Here is a 17,842-nt window from a genome sequence, read left to right as displayed (position 1 = left end):
TGCTCCTCTGGCCAAGCAGGGAGCACCGAACACCATGCCCAGTCCTGTCCCCGAAACCTCCCCCTGCTTCTTAGCCTCATCTCCGAGGCTTCCTGAGCCTGGAGAGAAGCCTGTGGCTGAGGGGACCCTTGGGGTGGGGACGGGGGGGAGGGGCTGCAGCACTCTGGTGACATGGGGTGGCCAGGGCTTACGGAGCAGTATGGGGTGCAGGGGGACAGCGAGATGGGACAGGACAGCTCAGATGTGGGGGGACACCCCAGGGTGTGAGGGGGCATCCCGAGGTGTGAGGGGGCAGTGGGATGTGAGGGGACATCCCAGGGTGTGAGGGGACATCCTAGGGTGTGAGGGGACAGCAGGGTGGGAGGGGACATCTGGGGTGTGAGGGAGCATCCCGGGGTGTGAGGGGGCATCCTGGGGTGTGAGGGGGCATCCCGGGGTGTGAGGAGGCAGCGAGGTGTGAGGGGACAGCGGGGTGTGAGGGAACATCCTAGGGTGTGAAGGGATATCCAGGGGTGTGAGGGGACATCCAGGGGTGTGAGGGGACATCACAGGTTAAGAGGGAGCATCCCGGGGTGTGAGGGGGCATCCCGGGGTGTGAGGGAGCATCCCGGGGTGTTAAGGGACATCCAGGGGTGTGAGGGGGCAGCGAGGTGTGAGGGGACAGCGGGGTGTGAGGGAACATCCTAGGGTGTGAAGGGACATCCAGGAGTGTGAGGGGACATCCAGGGGTGTGAGGGGACAGCGGGTTGTGAGGGGACATCCCGGGGTGTGAAGGGACATCCAGGGGTATGAGGGGACATCCAGGGGTGTGAGGGGACTTCCCCACGCGGGGTCCAGGCAGGAGGGCAGGGCTGTAGGGGCTGCATAGGACGCCGGGACTACGTTTCCCAGCAGGCGTCGCGCGTGCGTCACTTCCGGCGGCGCCCGCGGCGCGCGTGTGGGAGTGAGCGAGTGAGTGTTTACTTCCGGCCGCCGCCGCCGCTGGCTGAGGGCCGAGCGAGTCGGGCGGCGGGCGCGGCGGCCCCCGCGCAGCCATGGACTGGCTCATGGGGTGAGTCGGGCGGCGGGGCGGGCGGGCCGGGCCGCGGAAGGGCCCGCAGAGCGCGCCGCGGGCGGCGCCGGTCAAGGGCATCGGGCCGGGCGGCGCGGGCCGGGCCGGCGAGGGGCGTCCGCGGGTCGGGCGCGGGGCCGGGGCTCCCCGGGAGCAGGACCGGGGTCGGAGCCGCGGCCGCATCGGTCCTGCCGTCGGGCGCCCGCGCGGAGCGTTCCTTGTCGTGCGGTCCCGGGAGCCGGCCCCGGGCCGGCGGCCACACCTCGCCGCTGGGCGTCGGGCGGCGGCGGAGGTGGGACGGGGGTCGCTCTCGCCGGGCGCCGCGGCGAACTTGCGTCTGGAGGAGAGAACTTTGACGGCGGCGGAGAAGAGTCGCTAAACACGAGGGAGGAGGGGCCGCCCCGCCCGGCTGTGCCAGCGCCCCGCGGGGCGAAGCCGGCGGGGCCGGGGCGCGGGCGGGCGGGCGGGGCGGGGTGGGAAGGAAGCACCCGCACCGGAGCCGCGGGGGGCTCGCCCTCCCGTCTGCAGGCGCGCAGGACTCGCTGCGGGTCAGGGAGACGTGTGCGGCGTCACGTCGTCCTCCACAGGTTCTCCTACCGAGTGCGATCCTTCTTTTCTTTGCTTGCTTACTTGCTTTCCACCTTTTTTTTTTTTTTTCCTTAACTTTTTGAGGACCGAGCAGGGCCGGCGCTTCTGGCCGGGCAGCGTGCCCCTGCCTGTGTGCCCAGTTCTGGTTTGCGAAGCACCCTCTGGAGGGCTGCCCAGGGCTCCAGGGGCGCGGGGAGGGGGCAAGGCGGCGGTGGCCGTTGCGGGGGCCTCCGCGGGTGGGAGGGTTTAGTCTGGACGCTCACGTCCGGGAAGGGAGGCGAAAGGTCCAGTGTGCGTTTCGCCCAAGTGTGTGTAGAACCCTTCCGGGGTGTCGGCGGAGCGCAGGGTGCCGTCAGGACAGGCAGAGTGTTGCGTGAGACCCACCCCTGCCTGCAGGTCGGGTGAAGGGGAGACCAGGGGGAGACCGGACAGTGCGAGCGACGCGGCGGGAGGCCCACGAGAGGTGCTGAGCGTGGCGGGGTCCCCCTGGGGCCCCAGCGCGGGGGGCGGAGGGTCAGGGCGGCGAGTGGGTGATGCAGGGGCAGCCGCCGGGCAGGGCCGCTCCCCTGGCTTTACGTACAGGCAGCACTGCCGTCCCAGCTTTGCTGCTCGTTTGCTGTGTGACTCTCGGTGGCCACTTCTTCTCCAGACCTACTTTTAAAAAGCCACCTGTAAAGTGGACATCGTGGCCCTCACAGAGTGGTGTCGTGGAAGGGTACACGGAGGCGACAGATGGTCGCGTTCGCACAGCGCCTGGCATCGGTGGGTGCTGGTTATTGTTAGTAAGGAGAGGTGTTTGCAGGAGGCCTTCGTAAGCCACGGGCACCGAGAGTGGAGGGCAGACGCTGGGTGTGCTTCATTTTGAACCGCAGACACTTGCCTTGGGCACGTATCAGGAGGGATTGCTCTGGAGACCACCTGGCCCCCCCGTGAAGTGACTTCAGGGAAGGAGACTATCAGGTTGGCTGAGTTGGACCCACAGGCCTGAGTGGCGCAGGGAGCAGCCGGATCAGCTCAGCTGGGTCGCCGAGGAGGCAGCTGGTTGCCCTTTGTTTGTGGTCATTGTGCTCACGTCCATAAGAAGCAGGCACTCTGCGCCGAACCTCACCGACAGTCAGTTTCTTTAACTGCCTGAGGTCTGTGCGCTGTGGACCTCCCTGTCATCATTGTGAGCAACCGGAAACTTACCACAGCACGGCTCAGAAGGGGCTGATGCTCAAGGCCCTTGTCAAGACTGTGGCAACCAGGCGGTCGTCTGGGTAGGGTGAACAGAGCGCATATCTCCCCGTGGTGGGGAGGCCGGTCCCGCTGTGGGAGGAAGACAGCTTTGAAAGGGGCAGGTGAGGAGCTGCTGCTCCTGTGGTCTCTGTGGAGGGAAGCAGCATTTGCTGCTGCCTGCTATAAAATAGGCACTTCTAAAAGGGAACTAGAGGTCTCAAAAGAGGGGTTGCGATGGAGTTTGCTTATCTTTGTGCATATGTTTTTAAACTTGGTGGATTGCATATCAAACGTGGTGAATTCTTTAACATTTCCTTAACTGTGAACCCCCTCCTTTAAAAAAAGAAGTGGAACAATCTCAGTAGTCGAGTTCTGATCTTCCTGAGAGTGTATCTCTAGGGTGGTGCTTAGGACGCTAGAGCTGGAAGGGCCCGGGTGTCCCTCTGTCCCTCCTGCACGTTTGCTTTGCATCTATTGACATGTAAGGATGCTGAGGCCTGGACTGCACAGCAGCCGGGGGGTGAGCCACAGAGACCCCGTCTCACCCACTCTGGTCCACCTGCCACTCCGCCTGGCCCCTCTCGTGTGAAGGACCTGGCTCCTGCCGGACGCCTTTTACATGCCCGTTGCTAGGGCTTCAGTTGATCCTTAGCCAGGTTTCAGCCTGAAAGAGTTGAGGAAATGTGTGAATTTTTACTGTTTCTTGATGTTTTTATTAATTCACACCATTCATTGTCAACTGGTTGTTTTGGAATAGAGTTCTCATGTTTTTAATGTTTCTTTGTTCTCTTTAAAAGAAGGCATTTCTTTGCATTCGTTCATCGCGAGTGAAAGTGTGAACTGGACTGTAGTGGCAAACGATGCGCCCTCCACCTCGTCTTCTGATCACTGTCACAACCAGAAGGGCAGTTTACAGATGTGCAAGTGAAACCACATCTTCCCTGTCACCAAAAGGGCCTTGCTGAGTAATGCCGGCGGCCTTATCTTCAGCTCTCCCTGCCGTGTGTGGGGAGAGGGAGGCCTGCAGGAAACCTGCTCGCGGAAGCTGGAAAGAAAGCCAGCACGTTGCGACTTGCTGCGGGACTTTGCTGGGGCTCACTTGCAGGAGAGTTTTGCGACGGGCAGCTCACATCCGTCGTCTTACTGTCCATTTCCTCTGCTTAGCACTGAGCTGGCTGTTGAAGTAGGTGTGGGGTAATTTTTTTTCTCTCTTTTTACGAAAGTGATTCCTAACTTGAGAAGGGCTGCCACTTCTTATGTAGGTCACCTCTGTGGTCCTTGGCTCTGTCCACTGGATAGCAGCTGAAAGGGTGGCATCCTCGCCCAGAGCAGAAGCTGTGTGAGCTGGGGCAGCGAGGGACCCGCCCTGCAGAGTGTGGGAGTTTGGGGAGAAGTTTTGTCTGGTCTTTAACGGGCAGCGGCAGGCATCTGTGAGCATTTTACCCAACAAAGCCTCGTCCAGAAGTTTCCCAGCGAGCATCTGGGAAAGCAGAAGAGGAAACGCACTTCCTCTGCTTCTGACTGGTGGGGGCCAATGGGCTGAACTTTGCCGCGACCTGCCCACCCGCCACGCCCTCTAGCCCGGCCTGCACCCTGTGAGCCCCCTTGCTGGGGCGGCTCCCGGCCTTGACGTCAGCGCCTCCTGTTCCTCCCTGGGGGCAGAGGAGGCGGGGTGAGGCACAGGGTAGGGCTTCCTGGCTTTGACCAGAGGAGATAGGCCTCCTGGACTGCTGACTTACTCCCCAGGGTGATGGCCTTGGTGCTGTTGGGCAGTGCCGAGGGCTTGCTGCGTGGCCAGGGGCTTTCGGGCCTGATGGCTCTGCCACCAGGAGACGTGCACTCAGGTGAAGGGATCCAATCCTGCAGACGCCACCTCTGCAGGCATTTGAACCAGGTGTTGAGGACTTTCTCTTGGCACTTTGCCTCTGGGGAGGATGTTGTGGTGGCTGGCACGACAAGGGTGTCCTGATTGATGATACCCAGGCCGGACTTGCTTGTGTCTCTAGAGTTTTTTTCTTTTAACAGCCTCGTTGAGGTATAATTTAAATACCATAAAAATTACTTGCTTTAAGTGTACAATTAAGTAGTTTTTAGTAAAATTACAGAGTTGTGTGGCCATCACCACAGTTTAGTTTGAGAATGTGGCCCTCACCCCTGAAAGAAACCTCATGCTCAGGCGTGCCCCGTTCCCACTCTGGCCCTAGGCGATCCATCACTAATTTACTTTCCGTCTCTACAGATCTGCCTGTTCTGGGCATTTCATGTGGAAATGCACTGGAATCACAGCACGTGGCCTTTTGTGACCAGTTCACTTAGCTTAATGTTGTAGAAGTTCATCAGTGTTGTTGCTGATATCAGCTGTCCTTTTTGTCCCCAAATGACATTCTGTAGTGTGGAGGTGTGCATCTGTCACCTCTCCATGGATACCTGGATTGTTCCTGCTTTTTGCTGATCCTGAAAGATGCTGCTGTGACCCAGCTGCTTCCATCCGTGAGCTGGACCACTTCCTGCTGGGAGACCTCCAGTCCCGACTGCGTTCACTGTCTGTCACAGGCCAGGCCCCAAGCTCGGGATCAGAATGTCCCAGGTGGAGAAGACAGTCTGTGCCTTGTCAGGCTGGTGCAGGAGGAGTGCATGCTGGCGGGTGGAGGAGGCCAGGCCAGGAGGGCGGCTTGGGAGGGTGCGTAGAGTTTTCCCAGTAGAAAGGAGAAAAGGTCGTGGCTCAGGAAGGAGGAATGGCATGTGCAAAGGCACAGAGGCGTGAGCAGCAAAACTCTGGCCAGTGGGCCATGGAAGCTGTGGTTGCAGGAGCAGCTGCTTTCCAGACAGGCAGTCACTGTGGCCTGGGTGTGTGGCAGTGTTTGTCTGGGGCTGGGGTGCACTCAGATCCCTTTAAAGAGGGCCTTGGTCACACGGAGCCCTTTTAGAATGAGCCCCGTGTGCCTGGACGCTCTTGGCAACATGTCATTTCTCATTTGTCCTCCAGCTTGGGGTGCCTGCAGAGAACCCTTGCACAAAGTGTCCCCAGGGCTGTGCTGCTGGCAGGGGACAGGCGGGGCAAGAGCCCATCAGAACACCGCAGGGAGGCTCTGCCAGGGGTGGGTGGGGCCGCCTTCCTCCCGGCAGGTGCTCCTGGGGCAGCACAGTGCCCTGTTCCGGCGTCTGTCCTGGCTTCTCACCCCCAGGCGTCACTGCCTGTTGGGTCACCAAGGCCTCTTCTCAGGATGCTGGGAAAGCTGGGCAGCACTTGGGCGCTGGTTGCTGGGCTTGTTGTCCAGAGCTCGTGGTGGCCTGGGAGGGGTTCGCTCAGGTGGGTGCTGAGGCCGCCTCTGTGGGGATGCCCATGTTCTTGACGTCCCAGCCTTTCCCACATCGTCCTTGTCATGGTCCTGGAAAGGTGCACCCATGTCCTTGATTTTGTCAGGGACGGGCTTGCGTGGCCTGGGAGGGAGGCTGAGCCTGGGCGTGGGTGTGCTCGGCAGGGCGCCCTCTCTGCCTGTATTGGGCACCTTGGCCTGAAGAGCTGGTCTGGGAGCTGGTCTCTGCCCGGTGGTGGCTTCTGTGTGTGTCCCCCACCAGCAGTGGCCATGTCCGGAAGAGACGGTGGCACGTGCTGTTCCCAGCTGCCTTGCTGGAGGACCTGCCGTTCTTTGTCTTCCTCGTGTTTGTTTTTCTTTGTGCACAGGGTTTCTTCCAGCCTGGGTGCCCCCCGCTGTGTACAGGGCTGATCCGTGGGACGTAGCCTGGGGACGTGGGACTAGGAACAGCTGGAACCGGAGAATAGAACGTGGGCACTTAAGGAGAACACGAGGTGGCTGGTGGGTGGCTGGGCCACGTGTGACCTGTGGTCCTGTTTGAGTGGAGCCGTGTGGCTTTGGGCCTTGGCCACATTCTCCTCATCACTTGGTTTTCTTCTCTTTGAAGAAGTTTCCTTTGTTGGTGGGAAAGAGCTGCTGTGCATGGTTGCCTGCGGTGGGATGTGCGTGCGTCTTCCCTGCAGTGGTTCTCACGTATGTCCAGGCGATGATGCCGCACAGAGGTGCGGAGCTCCCATGGAGGGATGCCGGCCACAGAGGGAAGCGGGGCAGGATCTGGTGGATGGGTGTGTGAAAGCCGTTTTAGTAGGGGTTCCGGAGGGTCTTTGAAAAGGTGCCATTTGAGCTAAGACCTGGGGAGGTGAGACATGTGAACGGGGCTCAGGGGCCGAATGGTTTGGGGTTTGAATCTCGACTACAGCTTCACCAGGCAACCTGTTTTACCTCCCGGAGCCTCAGTTTCATTGTCTGTGAAATGGGCGGAGTAGTAACCTTCCCTGCAGGTGGTGGTGGGATTTTGTGAGGTGTCCACTGTGGAGAAGGCCCTCTGTCCCCTCAGAGTGCAGTGGGGCTTACCTGGCAAGGTGGCACCTGCACGCAGAGTGAGTGCTGGGGCTCCACACGCCACAGCCCCCAGTCCACCTTGTCACTGTCACCTCTGCCCTGCCCTTGGAGTGCTGGAGTGCTGGTGTGGTGACTCCAGCGGAGGGTGGGGGCCAGGGACTCAGCGCTCTGGAGGATGCCTGATCCCATTCCCCGATGGCACCTTCCATCTGTGACCTACCCACTCCCCATCCCCTTGTCGTGCCACACCCGCCTTCCCTGCCAGACGCCAGTGCCCAGTGCCGCTGTGATGCTGACCCTGCCTGGCAGGAAGGGTGCGGCCTGGGCTGGTGCACCAGGTCCACTCTTCCCCCCCTCCCCCCACCCCAGGTGCTGTCTGGATGCTGTAGGAGCTGCCTGGCCACCCCTCGCGTCTCCTCTCCCACCAGGATGGCGGCGCCAGGTATGGAAGGAGGAAGTAGCCGTGGCGGCCTGCTGTTGGTCCGCGCTGAGAGGCTGCCCGAGGGCCAAGTGCAGAGGACGCGGGCCCAGCCTGCCAGGCTGGCTTCCCAGCGGCCCTGTCCTCACGTCAGTCCCTTCAGATCCCGCACTTGGATCCCCACGGCAGTGGGTCCAGCTCCTGGTCGTGACAGGCCCCTTTGGCCAGTCCCCCGGGTTCCTCAGGAGGGGGGGTCGTGGAGAGGGCATAGAGGAAGTGGTTATCACCTGTCCCAGCTGCTGTTAGTGAGGTGCTTCCAAAACAAATAGGCCTCTGGGTGGGGGCAGTGTTTCTTCCACCGGGCGGGGCTGCTTCCCCCTTCCTGCCAGCCTGCAGGCAGACGGGAGCCGCCGAGCCCAGGGCAGAGCCTCTTCCTGCAGGGCTCCTGCGGGCTGATTCGTCTAGAATGTGGTGCTGGGCCCTGGCTTGTGTGTGTGTGTGGCGGGGGGGTGGCGGGGTGCTGGCGTCCTCGGTGTGCGCCTGGGCTACAGAGGAGGCCTGCAGGCGGGGTCCACCCGCTGAGTGTGGGCTCGGCCTTCCCCACTTCCGGGCTGACTCGGTGGTGTCAGTGCCCGCACAGGTCCTCAGCGTGGTCGGCAGATACCCTCGGGTAGGAGGGTGTCTGGAGGCCTGGGGCACGCAGCCCTTCCGGCCCTCACCACCTTGGTCGGCAGGTGTGCACCCCAGCTCCGCGGCGAATGCTTCCAAGTGGAGGGAAAATGTGGAAACCTTAGGAAAGGGACTTCAGAGTGGCTGGCCTGCTCCCGCTGGATGGCGCTCACTGCACCTCCAGAGCCCTCACCTACCGCTCAGAGGCCTTCGTGCTTTTCAGCAGTTTGGGTCAGGCCTCTCCTGGGGCAGCTCCCCATGTCGGGCCCTTCCTCTACACCCCTGTGGCTGCCTGGCCTGGGCTGGCTGTCTCAGCTGCTCATCAGAACAGTGCCGTGATGGGTTTACGGGACTCTCCTCTGATTCAGCCAGTGGGGACGCTGGCCCAGTGGCCCTGGGCAGGGAGGGGGTCGGCGGTGCCGGGAGGTGATATTTACTGAGTGGGGTCCCCCCGGCCCAGCAGGCAGATGGGAGACAGCTGGACACCCCCACCACTGCAGCTTTATGTTGGCGGGGTCTTCCAAATAGCTGCTGGGGGCTGGGAGTAGAGGTGTGGGGAGCAGGGTGGGAGGGAGGGCCCAGCTCCTGACCTGCATAAGGTCTCTCATCCCCCCACCCCATCCCCGTAGGAGTGGGAGGAAGCTAGTTTCCTTGCCTGGGTGGAGGGTGTGGTTCCACACAATGCAGAGGCCCCTGGCCTGGAGCTGCCAGGGAAGACAGGCCAGGTTGGCATTCTTCTGATGTCATTAGTGCTGGTTGGGACCAGCAGGAGAGGGGGCATGAGACGGCCAATCAGCCCCCACGTGCTGCTGGCCTCCGCAGGCAGTCAGGGAGAGGACAGTGCTCTTGGGGTGTTGTCAGCCTACTGGAAACTGAGTCTCTGTGGCTGCTCAGAAAGGGAGACCTGAGGTGTTGAGTTCTCTTCTGAGACTGTTTCCTGTGTCCCCACGTTAGTGCCGCAAAGAGACCCGGAGACACTGAGCCTGGTGGCACCGAGACGATTTCCTCGCCCGCCAGGCTGGCCCGTGAAGGGCAGGTGCTGACTTGCGCCCATGTTTGGCTCCCCAGGGCCTGGAGCGTTGGCAGCTCAGGACCTGGTCCCTGCGTCAGGTGAGGGACGCCCCTGTTGTCCTCCCCACGAGCTGGTGCCTGCCCGTGGGTCTCAGCCAGGGGTGATCTCACCTTCCAGGGACGCTGGACAGGGCCTGGAGGTATAGCAGGGGTGGGGGGTGCTGCCAGCTCCTAGAGGGTGGGGCCAGGGGTGCTGCTCAGCACCCTGCAGCGCAGGTGAAGAAGGGTGCTGGTTAGTCTGCTCCTCGCGGGAGGGCTGGAGCGGGGGATGTTCCTGTGCACAGCTTGCGGGGGTAGGGGGGCCCCGTCGTGCTTCTGTTGTGAATCATCTGTCTGGTCTTTGCTCAATGGTCTAGTTTCTTATGACTGGCCTAAGTTCTTTCTGTTTTAAGGGTATTAAATCCTGAGTATTAAGATGGTAGAACTTGTTCCTGAAGAGGCAGGTAAGAGCAAAGACAGGGACTGGGAGGTGCTAGAACCCAGTCAAGGGAGGCTGCTTCCCCGGCCCGCCCCTGCTCGCCATGCTTCCCTCGGGCATGTGTCCTGCTGCCCAGCAAGGGGGCAGCGGGTGCGGCTCTGCCGGGAACCCGACTAGGGAGCCCAGAGGGGTCAGAGAGGGGGGCGGTGAGTCGCGTGTGCGTGTGTCTGGGCCGAGCGCACCCCGGAACCTGTGTGTGCGTCTCTGGGCTACAGCCTGGGCAGAGCTGTAGGGACAGACCAGAGTTTGTGCGCCCTGCCCTTTTCCTTCCTGGCTGCTGTGAGCCACACACACGCGCGCACACACATGCATGCACACACATGCACACACGTGTTGGGAATGTGCAGGCCATTTAGTTGGTTCTGTTGGGAAGGACATTCTGTGCACGCTGCCAGCACAGAGCGTTCAGGAGGCCCTTGCTGCCTGGTGTTCGGTCAGGGCTGCACCTGGTCCCTGAGGCCGTGAGAGGATTGCAGGTGGGCGTAGGGGTGACAAGGAGAGCCTGGAGCAGTGTCATCCTCCAAGGAGCCCAGGTGAGCTTGGGAAGCCCCAGGCCCCTCTTGGATGCCCTGCATGGTGGGAGTCCAGGGCTGAGCCGTCCCAAGTGCGTGGCCCCGGCTGCCCCGCCGACCCCTCAGAACACTCACCCTCACCGCTCTCTTCCCAGTCCAGCTGCTCTTGTTGTCTCTTAGCTGTCGGTGGTGATGAATGAACAAAAAAGGACACAAAAGAAGAAAATCCATGCCATGGCTCGCCGCCTGGGCTGCTCTGCCGTTCACTCCTCCCCAGTTGTTCTGCAGTGCGGGATGAGCCCTCCCCGGGGGGCTCGGCGGTGGGGGCGGGGGGTGCTTAGGGTCCTCTTGGGGGAGCTTCTTGCTGGAAGTGTTGGGCAGGTGATGCTTGGTGACCTTCCTTCCTTGTCCCGGACAAGCAGTGTGGCATCCAGTGTCTGGAGGGGCTTCAGTGGGCATGCAGGGCCGAGGCTGCCCATCTTCCTGAGAGTCACTGACACGGGGTGTACACTGGGCACTACTGGGGCTGTGGCTTTTGCCCAGGACAGGGCTCGCTCCCTCCCACGAGAGGGGCACTTTCTGCTGGCCAACGGTCCTGCACCCTGCTCGCCCAATGAAACATGTGGCAGGGGCTTCCTTTTCGGGGTGTTGGTCTTCTCTCCCGGCCCAGAGCAGGCGGGCACCGGGGCACCCCAAGCCAGCCCACAGGCAGCTGGTCGCAGGGCATCAGCCCTGCAGGCTCTGGTCCCAGGAGGGGGCGGGCAAGCATGCCGTCTGCAGGTCGGATGATCTCAGGGTCAGGATGGTTTTCTAAGCCCCGGCACCTGGGTCGGGGGAGGGGGCTCCCAGCCCCTGCCCTGCAGACTGGTTTTGGCTGGGACATGTTTTCTGGGAGGTGTCTGCTATGTGATAGGTGTTCTTGTGACTGCGGTCCAGTTTACTAGCTTCAGGGACACGGATGTGCTCACACCCCACGGAGCGCTAAAAGCCCTGAGGGCATGTGGCGGTGGTCTCGTGGGTCATGTCTGTCATGCAGGCTGTCCGTGCGGCTCCCCTGCCCGGCCTGTGCCTGCCTCCTGGAAGCAGGGCATTGGATTGGGTCCAGGTTGCCACGTGCAGAGGGCCCTGGGTGTTGGGGTGCCGTTTGTAGAGTGCGGCGCTGCCCCGCATCTGCTCTGCGCTGTCCCAGTGGAGACCCAGGCGCTGCTCTGGACGCGGGTGCTGCTCTGGACGTGGGTGCTGCAGCACGGCTTGAGAAACGCCTCATGATAAAAACCCTTGTTTTCAAGTACATTCTCTTGTTCTTGCTGGAAGGCCTCCTACCTTTTTGGCTGAAGAAGTGCTGGGCTCAGCTGAGTTAGGTCGAGAGTTCCTGGCATTTATAATTCACATAAAAATAAATGTGTCCTCTTGTTGTGACCTTCCTGGCTTTCGTGCACTTCCTCCCAGGCCAGCCTAGTGCAGCTAGGTTTCCATGATGCGCGACTGTCAGCCCCGTGAGGCAGAAATGACCCGTACGTCCTTGCTCTTGTGAGGTGCGGCGGTGTTGGGGGAAGCTATGCATCCCCTTGGGATGCCTGTGCTCTGCCTCCTCGCCGAGCTTGTGGTTATAGGTGGGAGCGTTGGTGGTCTGCTGGCTCCTGAGTCTGAACTGTTACCAGGAAGGCAGTGGGGCCCCTGGTTCACAGCTGATGTCCACTCTCCCCTGAGATGGCCCCGCGCAAGGGCACAGCCAGGAGCCTGTGCCCCGGGGGCCTCTGTGGAGTGCGTGTCCCACTCACGGAAGATCCAGGGTCCTGCCCAGACACCGAGCTGGAGTCCCGCCGTGTCCCATCTCGTCCCACCGGGGCCCTGCGTGGCCGCCCACACAACATGGGACGGGGGAGGGCTGTGCACAGCACTGTCTTGGAGGCAGGTTTGGGCCAGCCCAGGGCCCTCCCTGCTCCGCTCCTGCTCTGGGCCCAGGGTGGTTCCAGTTTACCTCCCAGCTGGAGCCCTCCCTGGGTGCACATGTGCTCCGTGGGACCTGCGTGGGCTTTTTCTGGATGGAGCAGCTCCCTGTGTGCTGGAGGCATGGGGTTGGTGCGGCAGGGGCCCAAGGGTCTGCTGTCAGCATCCGCCCTGCCTCGGGTCCACCTTCTTCTGTGTGCGGGTCCTCCCTGCTCCCATCAACACAGCTAGGACCCGTGGGGACAGCACTGACCAAGGGCTGGTATTGGTGGCAGTGCACATGGTGGTCAGAGGCTCCGGTCCCCCATCTGCCACCAGCTGGGCAACCTCAGCTGCCGTGTCAGGTCTCAACCCTCAGTTGCTCCCCATATGTGTGGGGGCCGTGGCACCTCGCTGGCAGGCAGCGATGTCCTGCCATCTGTTCCCGCTGTGCCTGCAGTGGTGAGTGTGTTGTCGGAGCAGGCACCACCATAAGGGGTGTGGGGCTGCATCTCTTTAGTGCCCGCGCCCTGTGCCTACCAGCAGGTGGGGGGACGTCAGGGCTGGGTGTACAGCTGTGCTCTCACAGCACCCATGGGCCTTCAGGAATCAGCGCCTGCGGCGCTGTGGGTGGGCCATGACGGTGCTGGGCTTGGGCTGGCTGTCCCCAGAGACGGGAGGCTGCGGGACCAGGTGATGGGGTGGGGGTGGGGGTGGGGTGCGGGAGCTGCCCCACCCTGGTGACTCTGCCCAGAGCCAGGGAACCGTGGAACTACAGGGCACTGGTCTTGGAGTCAGCTCTGATGGTCTGTGTTTAGCCTGATGGTTGAGATGTAGAATCAGGACACTGCACTTGCCTACGCCCCCAGCTTTGTGCTGATTCACTGTAATTGGGTCACAAGGTCCTCCTGGTAATCAGCAGATGGGAGGGCAGTGGAGGTCACAGAGCCCTCCTGCCCACTGCACTGCAGCCTGGTCAGGCCTCTGATGTACCCTCTTTATCCAAGACCCCTGGCTCGTGCTTGCAGTGTCATGGGAGAGCCTCGCATCTGCCTGCCTGCCTCCTGTGTGGCTTTCTGGCCATGGGCTCTTAGAACATTTGACCTCCAGCCTCAGGACCCAGACACAAGTGGGGGCAAGGAGGGAGCTTCCCAGCCATCTTCTTAAAGATGCTGCCCTGTTAGAAAGAGAAATGAAGAAAATGATCCCATTTGTAATAACATGGAAAACAATAAAATATATATGAATAAACTTAACTAAGGAGGTAAAAGCTATATGCTAAAAACTATAAAACATTGATGGAAGAAACTGAAGAAGACATAAAAGATATTCAGTGTTCATGGATTGGAAGAATTAATATTGATAAAATGTCAGTACTACCCAAAGCAACCTACAGATTCAGTGCAGTCCCTATCAAACTGCCAATGGCATTCTTCATAGAACTAGAGCAGGAAACTTTAAAATTTGTATGGAACCACGAAAGACCCCAAAACAATCTTAAGAAAGAAGAGCAACCTTGGAGGCATCACACTCCATTATCTCAGACTACGTGATGAAGCCATGGTAACCAAAACAGTGTGGCATTGGCTTCAAAACAGACATATAGGTCAGTGGAACAGAATACAGAGCTCAGAAGTAAACCCATGTGTATGTGGTCAGTTAATTTACAACAAAGAGACAGAATATACAATGGGGAGAGGATGGTCTCTTTAATAAATGGTACTGGGAAAACTGGACATCTACATTCAGAAGAATTAAACTGGACCACTGTGTTAGGCCACACACACAGATGAACTCAAAATGGATTAAAGATTTGAACATAAGACCAGAAACCATAAAACTTATAGAAGAAAACATAGGCAGTATGTTGACTTGATCTTGGTGATGATTCTTTTGCATCTGACACCAAAAGTAAAGGCAACAAAAGCAAAAATAAACAAGTGGGACTACATTAAACTAAAATCTTCTGCACAGCAAAGGAGACCATCAACAAATGAAAAGACAGCCTAGGGAATGGGAGAAAATATTGGCAAACCACACATCTGATGAGAAGTTAGTATCCAAAATATACAAGGAACTAAAATGTACAAAAGACCTAAATACACATTTTTCTAAAGAAGATAACACAGTCGGCCAACAGGTATGTGAAAAGATGCTCAACATCGCTAATTGTCAGGAAAATGCAAATCAAAACCACAATGCGGTGTCATCTGACTCCTGGCAGAATAGCTACTGTCAAAAAGACGAGAGGTATCTAGAGTTGGCACGGATGTGAAGAAAAGGGAAGCCTTGCTCACTGCTGGTGGGAATGTAGACTGGTGCAGCCACTATGGAAAACAGCATGGAGGTTCCTCAAGAAACTAACAATGGAATTACTATATGATGCAGCAGTCCCACTTCTGGGAATATATCTGAAGGATATTATTATCTTGAAGAGATTTCTGTAGTACTTCCACGTGCATTGCAGCCCTATTCACAATTGCCAAGGTATGGAAATACCTAAGTGTCCATAGATGGATGAATGGGTAAAGAAAACGTGGTACGTGTGTGTGTGTGTATATAGATCCCTCAAGAGTTAAAAGGCTGGCACCGGGGACGCATAGTGCACGTGTCTCTGACAGGAGGTGCACCCAGACCCCGTCAGATCACAGAGAAACGGGCAAGACTCCGCGAACAGACACCTCACAGGAGAGGACACGTTCTTGGCCCTGACCAGAGCGGGGAGCCTGGCCACGCTGCTCATCGCCATGGGCAAGGGGCTGCCTAGGACTCAGGGTTGCCCATCTCTGCTGACCTCACGTAACTGGACAATGGAACGTGTAAATAGTCTTTCGTTTTAGCCCTTTTACACTTGGTGTGCACGTGTTTAGGTTCCACCCTTCCCGAGCTGTAGGCTGAAGCCCCGCCCACATCGAGGTGCAGGGCGATGTGATGGAACAGGGAGAAACCAGTGCCAGGAGAAGCCAGGCCACTGGCTCTGGGACCAGAGGCAGACAAGCTGCAAGATAGGGGGGTCCTTAGGCAAACATCGGCTGAGTGAGCGGCACAGCCCTCGTTTCTTACTGAGGATTTTGAAAGCAGCCTTTGTTAATGAAAATCAGTAAGATCTTTCCTTTTCATCTCTGCTGATTCTGGAATATTCAGGTTGAAGTTGTTTAAAAAAAAGAAGGCCTGCTCTCCACGCTCCTGTCTGCAGGCTCTGCCCTTGCTCCGTGTCACTGGATGGTGGTGTTAGAGCCCCTTCGCCTGGTTATGAGGTTGGAGGTGCCATTGTCCACTGCAATTTCTGGACAGGCTTTGCTCCAGTGAGCATCTTTTTCTGTCAGACCTCACGCAAACACCTGGGCTCTGGCAACTGTCCCAATAGAAATCTGTTCTGTGTCATGGTGGGGCCCACGCTAGTCCCTGCGGTGTCCCCCTTGCAGGTTTCCAGAACACGCCGGGCCCACTCACAGCTTCTCCCTCTGTCCTGTGTCCAGTGCCCTGCCAGGGCCCCAGTCTGTCTTCTCCTCTCCTCCACCTGGGTGGCTAGAGGCTGCCCAGAAAGGCCCGGTCCCCATCCCCGGTCTTCTGCACTCACGCAGTGCTCTGGCCTCCCTCCAGCCTCTCTTCCTTGCTGTTGGCTCCCCTCCTGGCTGTCCCTTTGAAGGCAGGGCAGTGAGGTCTCAGGTCTGTGAGCCAGGGTCTCCAGCACTGGCCTGGGGAGATGCCTGATGCTGTGTGCATCTCGGCCCCTCTGCTGCCGTCTCCCAGCCTCTCGCCGGCATCCCAGAGAGGTAACGGGGCCCTTCCCGCATGCCAGCCTGCCCGTGGCCAGAGTGTCCAGCAAGACTGGTCTGCCAGCTGTCTGCCATGGAGGGGCCCCTGGGAGGTACCTTGTGAGGCAAGTCGCTGGACACCTAGCACAGGGCTCCCAGGTCAGGCGTTAGAGGGGACTCTGAGGTTGCCTTCTTCATGTATCCTGTGTGGCTGTGAGTAAGGACCCAGTGCTGTAGAGCTTCTCATGAGCCACTGGGGTCTGAGGGCATGAAAGCAGCCACTTTGTAAAGGGAATCGTGGCATTTAGTGGGCACCATGGCAGCTTGGGACACTGTGACCTTGCCACCTGTTGTTCGCTCACGCACCCTGGGTAACTGGGGATCCTGGGGAGAGGGAAACCAGCCCTTAGCCCCATCAGAGTTGACAGATGAGTGGGCCCTGTCAGGCAGCCGACCACCTCCTCCCGTGCTCCAGGCATCCTCGCACGTGGCCTGTTTTCTTTCCACAGAGGTGATGGGAGAGAGGTGATGCCAGGCTTTCCCAGTGGCCACAGGCAAGCCAGGAGCCTAATCTAGAGGATGTCTGACACAGACCTCTCTGTGTGCTGGCCAGGAAACCTCCCTTCTCAGAGCTCACAGTCTTCCTGTGGGCCCCACTCGCCTGGGAAGTCAGAGTTGGGTCCATACTTTTGTTTACTTTGTGTCACATTTTCTCCTCATTGGGTGAGAGGGAGAGAACAGGTGTGAGCCTTCACCTTTCTGAGGTATAAACCCATTGATGAAGGCCGCATGCCAGCGTCGGGTAGCCACAAACTTCTACGGAGAGACACTTTCTCCTGTTAACTGTGCGTACCCCACGTTAATATATGAAAATCAGGACAAATGCTTGGTTCTTTCCCTCTGCTTACCAGCTCTCAAAATTAAAGAGTTGATTCTGTAGCATCTTCTCAAAGTGACCAAGAGGGTTTAAAGTGTATCTTTGGATAAGAATTCAGGGATTAAAGCAGTCTTGGTCTTTGAGTCCACTGCAGCTATGATCCTCATTGATGGTTACTTTGCCCTCTCTGTGGCTCTTATTCAATCTGGTTCCAAGTCTTGTGACAGTGGCCCTAGTGGCCTCGGACAGTGAGTGTTGTTGCTCTGTGCTGTGACAGCGAGGCCCAGACCTTTAATCCACCTTTCCTCCCAGGAGCCCTGTTTCTCGTAGTGGGAAATGTTTTTTAGAGACCACATTCCAGGTGCCAGGGGTGCTTTTGGGATAGCCATTGTTTCTAGGACTTTTTGGTGAACAGACCACACGTGGAAAAACCGAAGGTGCCTTGGAGTCACGCCAGCCCTCAGCATTCCACTGCGGGGCCGGGGCTTCCACTGAATCCGGCCCATTCTGTAGCTGCCTCTCACCAAGCTGAGGATCCGGGTGCTCTGTCACTGTCGTAACTTCTCACTTGATTCGTCCATGGCCTCATGGGGGACTCCTGCCCACACCAGCACAGCCCCAGCAGTGCGGTGCTGAAAGCAGATGTGGGGTCGGCCGGGGTCCGTGGCCCTCGGTCGTGTCTGGGTGGTCCATGGTCGCTGGGGTGGGTTCCTCTCCAGGAGGTTGTACTGCTAACCAGTCATACAATTATACAGTTGGCTTCCCCTGCCGGCGTCTTGGGTCTTTGTAATCCTCATTTAGGACCGTGATGATTCTCTCTTGGCTTTTTAAATTTTCCTAATTTTTAAAACAGTTTTGGAATTGTAAATGACAGATTTTATCTTCAGGAGTAGA

The 17,842-nt window shown here is 58.7% G+C and overlaps 1 protein-coding gene across 2 annotated transcripts in view; it reads left to right on the top strand.

Annotated features, from left to right (window-relative positions):
* Positions 1 to 947: 947 nt before the first annotated feature.
* Positions 948 to 17,842, top strand: part of MOB2 (MOB kinase activator 2) — a 51,180-nt gene continuing 34,285 nt past the window's right edge. Inside the window, exon 1 of one of the 2 annotated variants that reach the window (XM_057727538.1) lies at positions 948 to 1,051. In XM_057727538.1, coding sequence (XP_057583521.1) covers positions 1,035 to 1,051 — 17 coding nt within the window. In that variant the 5' untranslated portion in view covers positions 948 to 1,034. The remainder of the gene's footprint in view (positions 1,052 to 17,842) is intronic. The other variant, XM_057727536.1, reaches the window with a different exon arrangement.

The sequence above is a fragment of the Hippopotamus amphibius genome, chromosome 3, assembly GCF_030028045.1.
Source record: "Hippopotamus amphibius kiboko isolate mHipAmp2 chromosome 3, mHipAmp2.hap2, whole genome shotgun sequence".
NCBI classification, from domain to species: Eukaryota; Metazoa; Chordata; class Mammalia; order Artiodactyla; family Hippopotamidae; genus Hippopotamus; species Hippopotamus amphibius.
The sequence above is the reverse complement of the archived record's forward strand: the minus strand, read 5'-3'. Positions and strand labels throughout refer to the sequence as shown.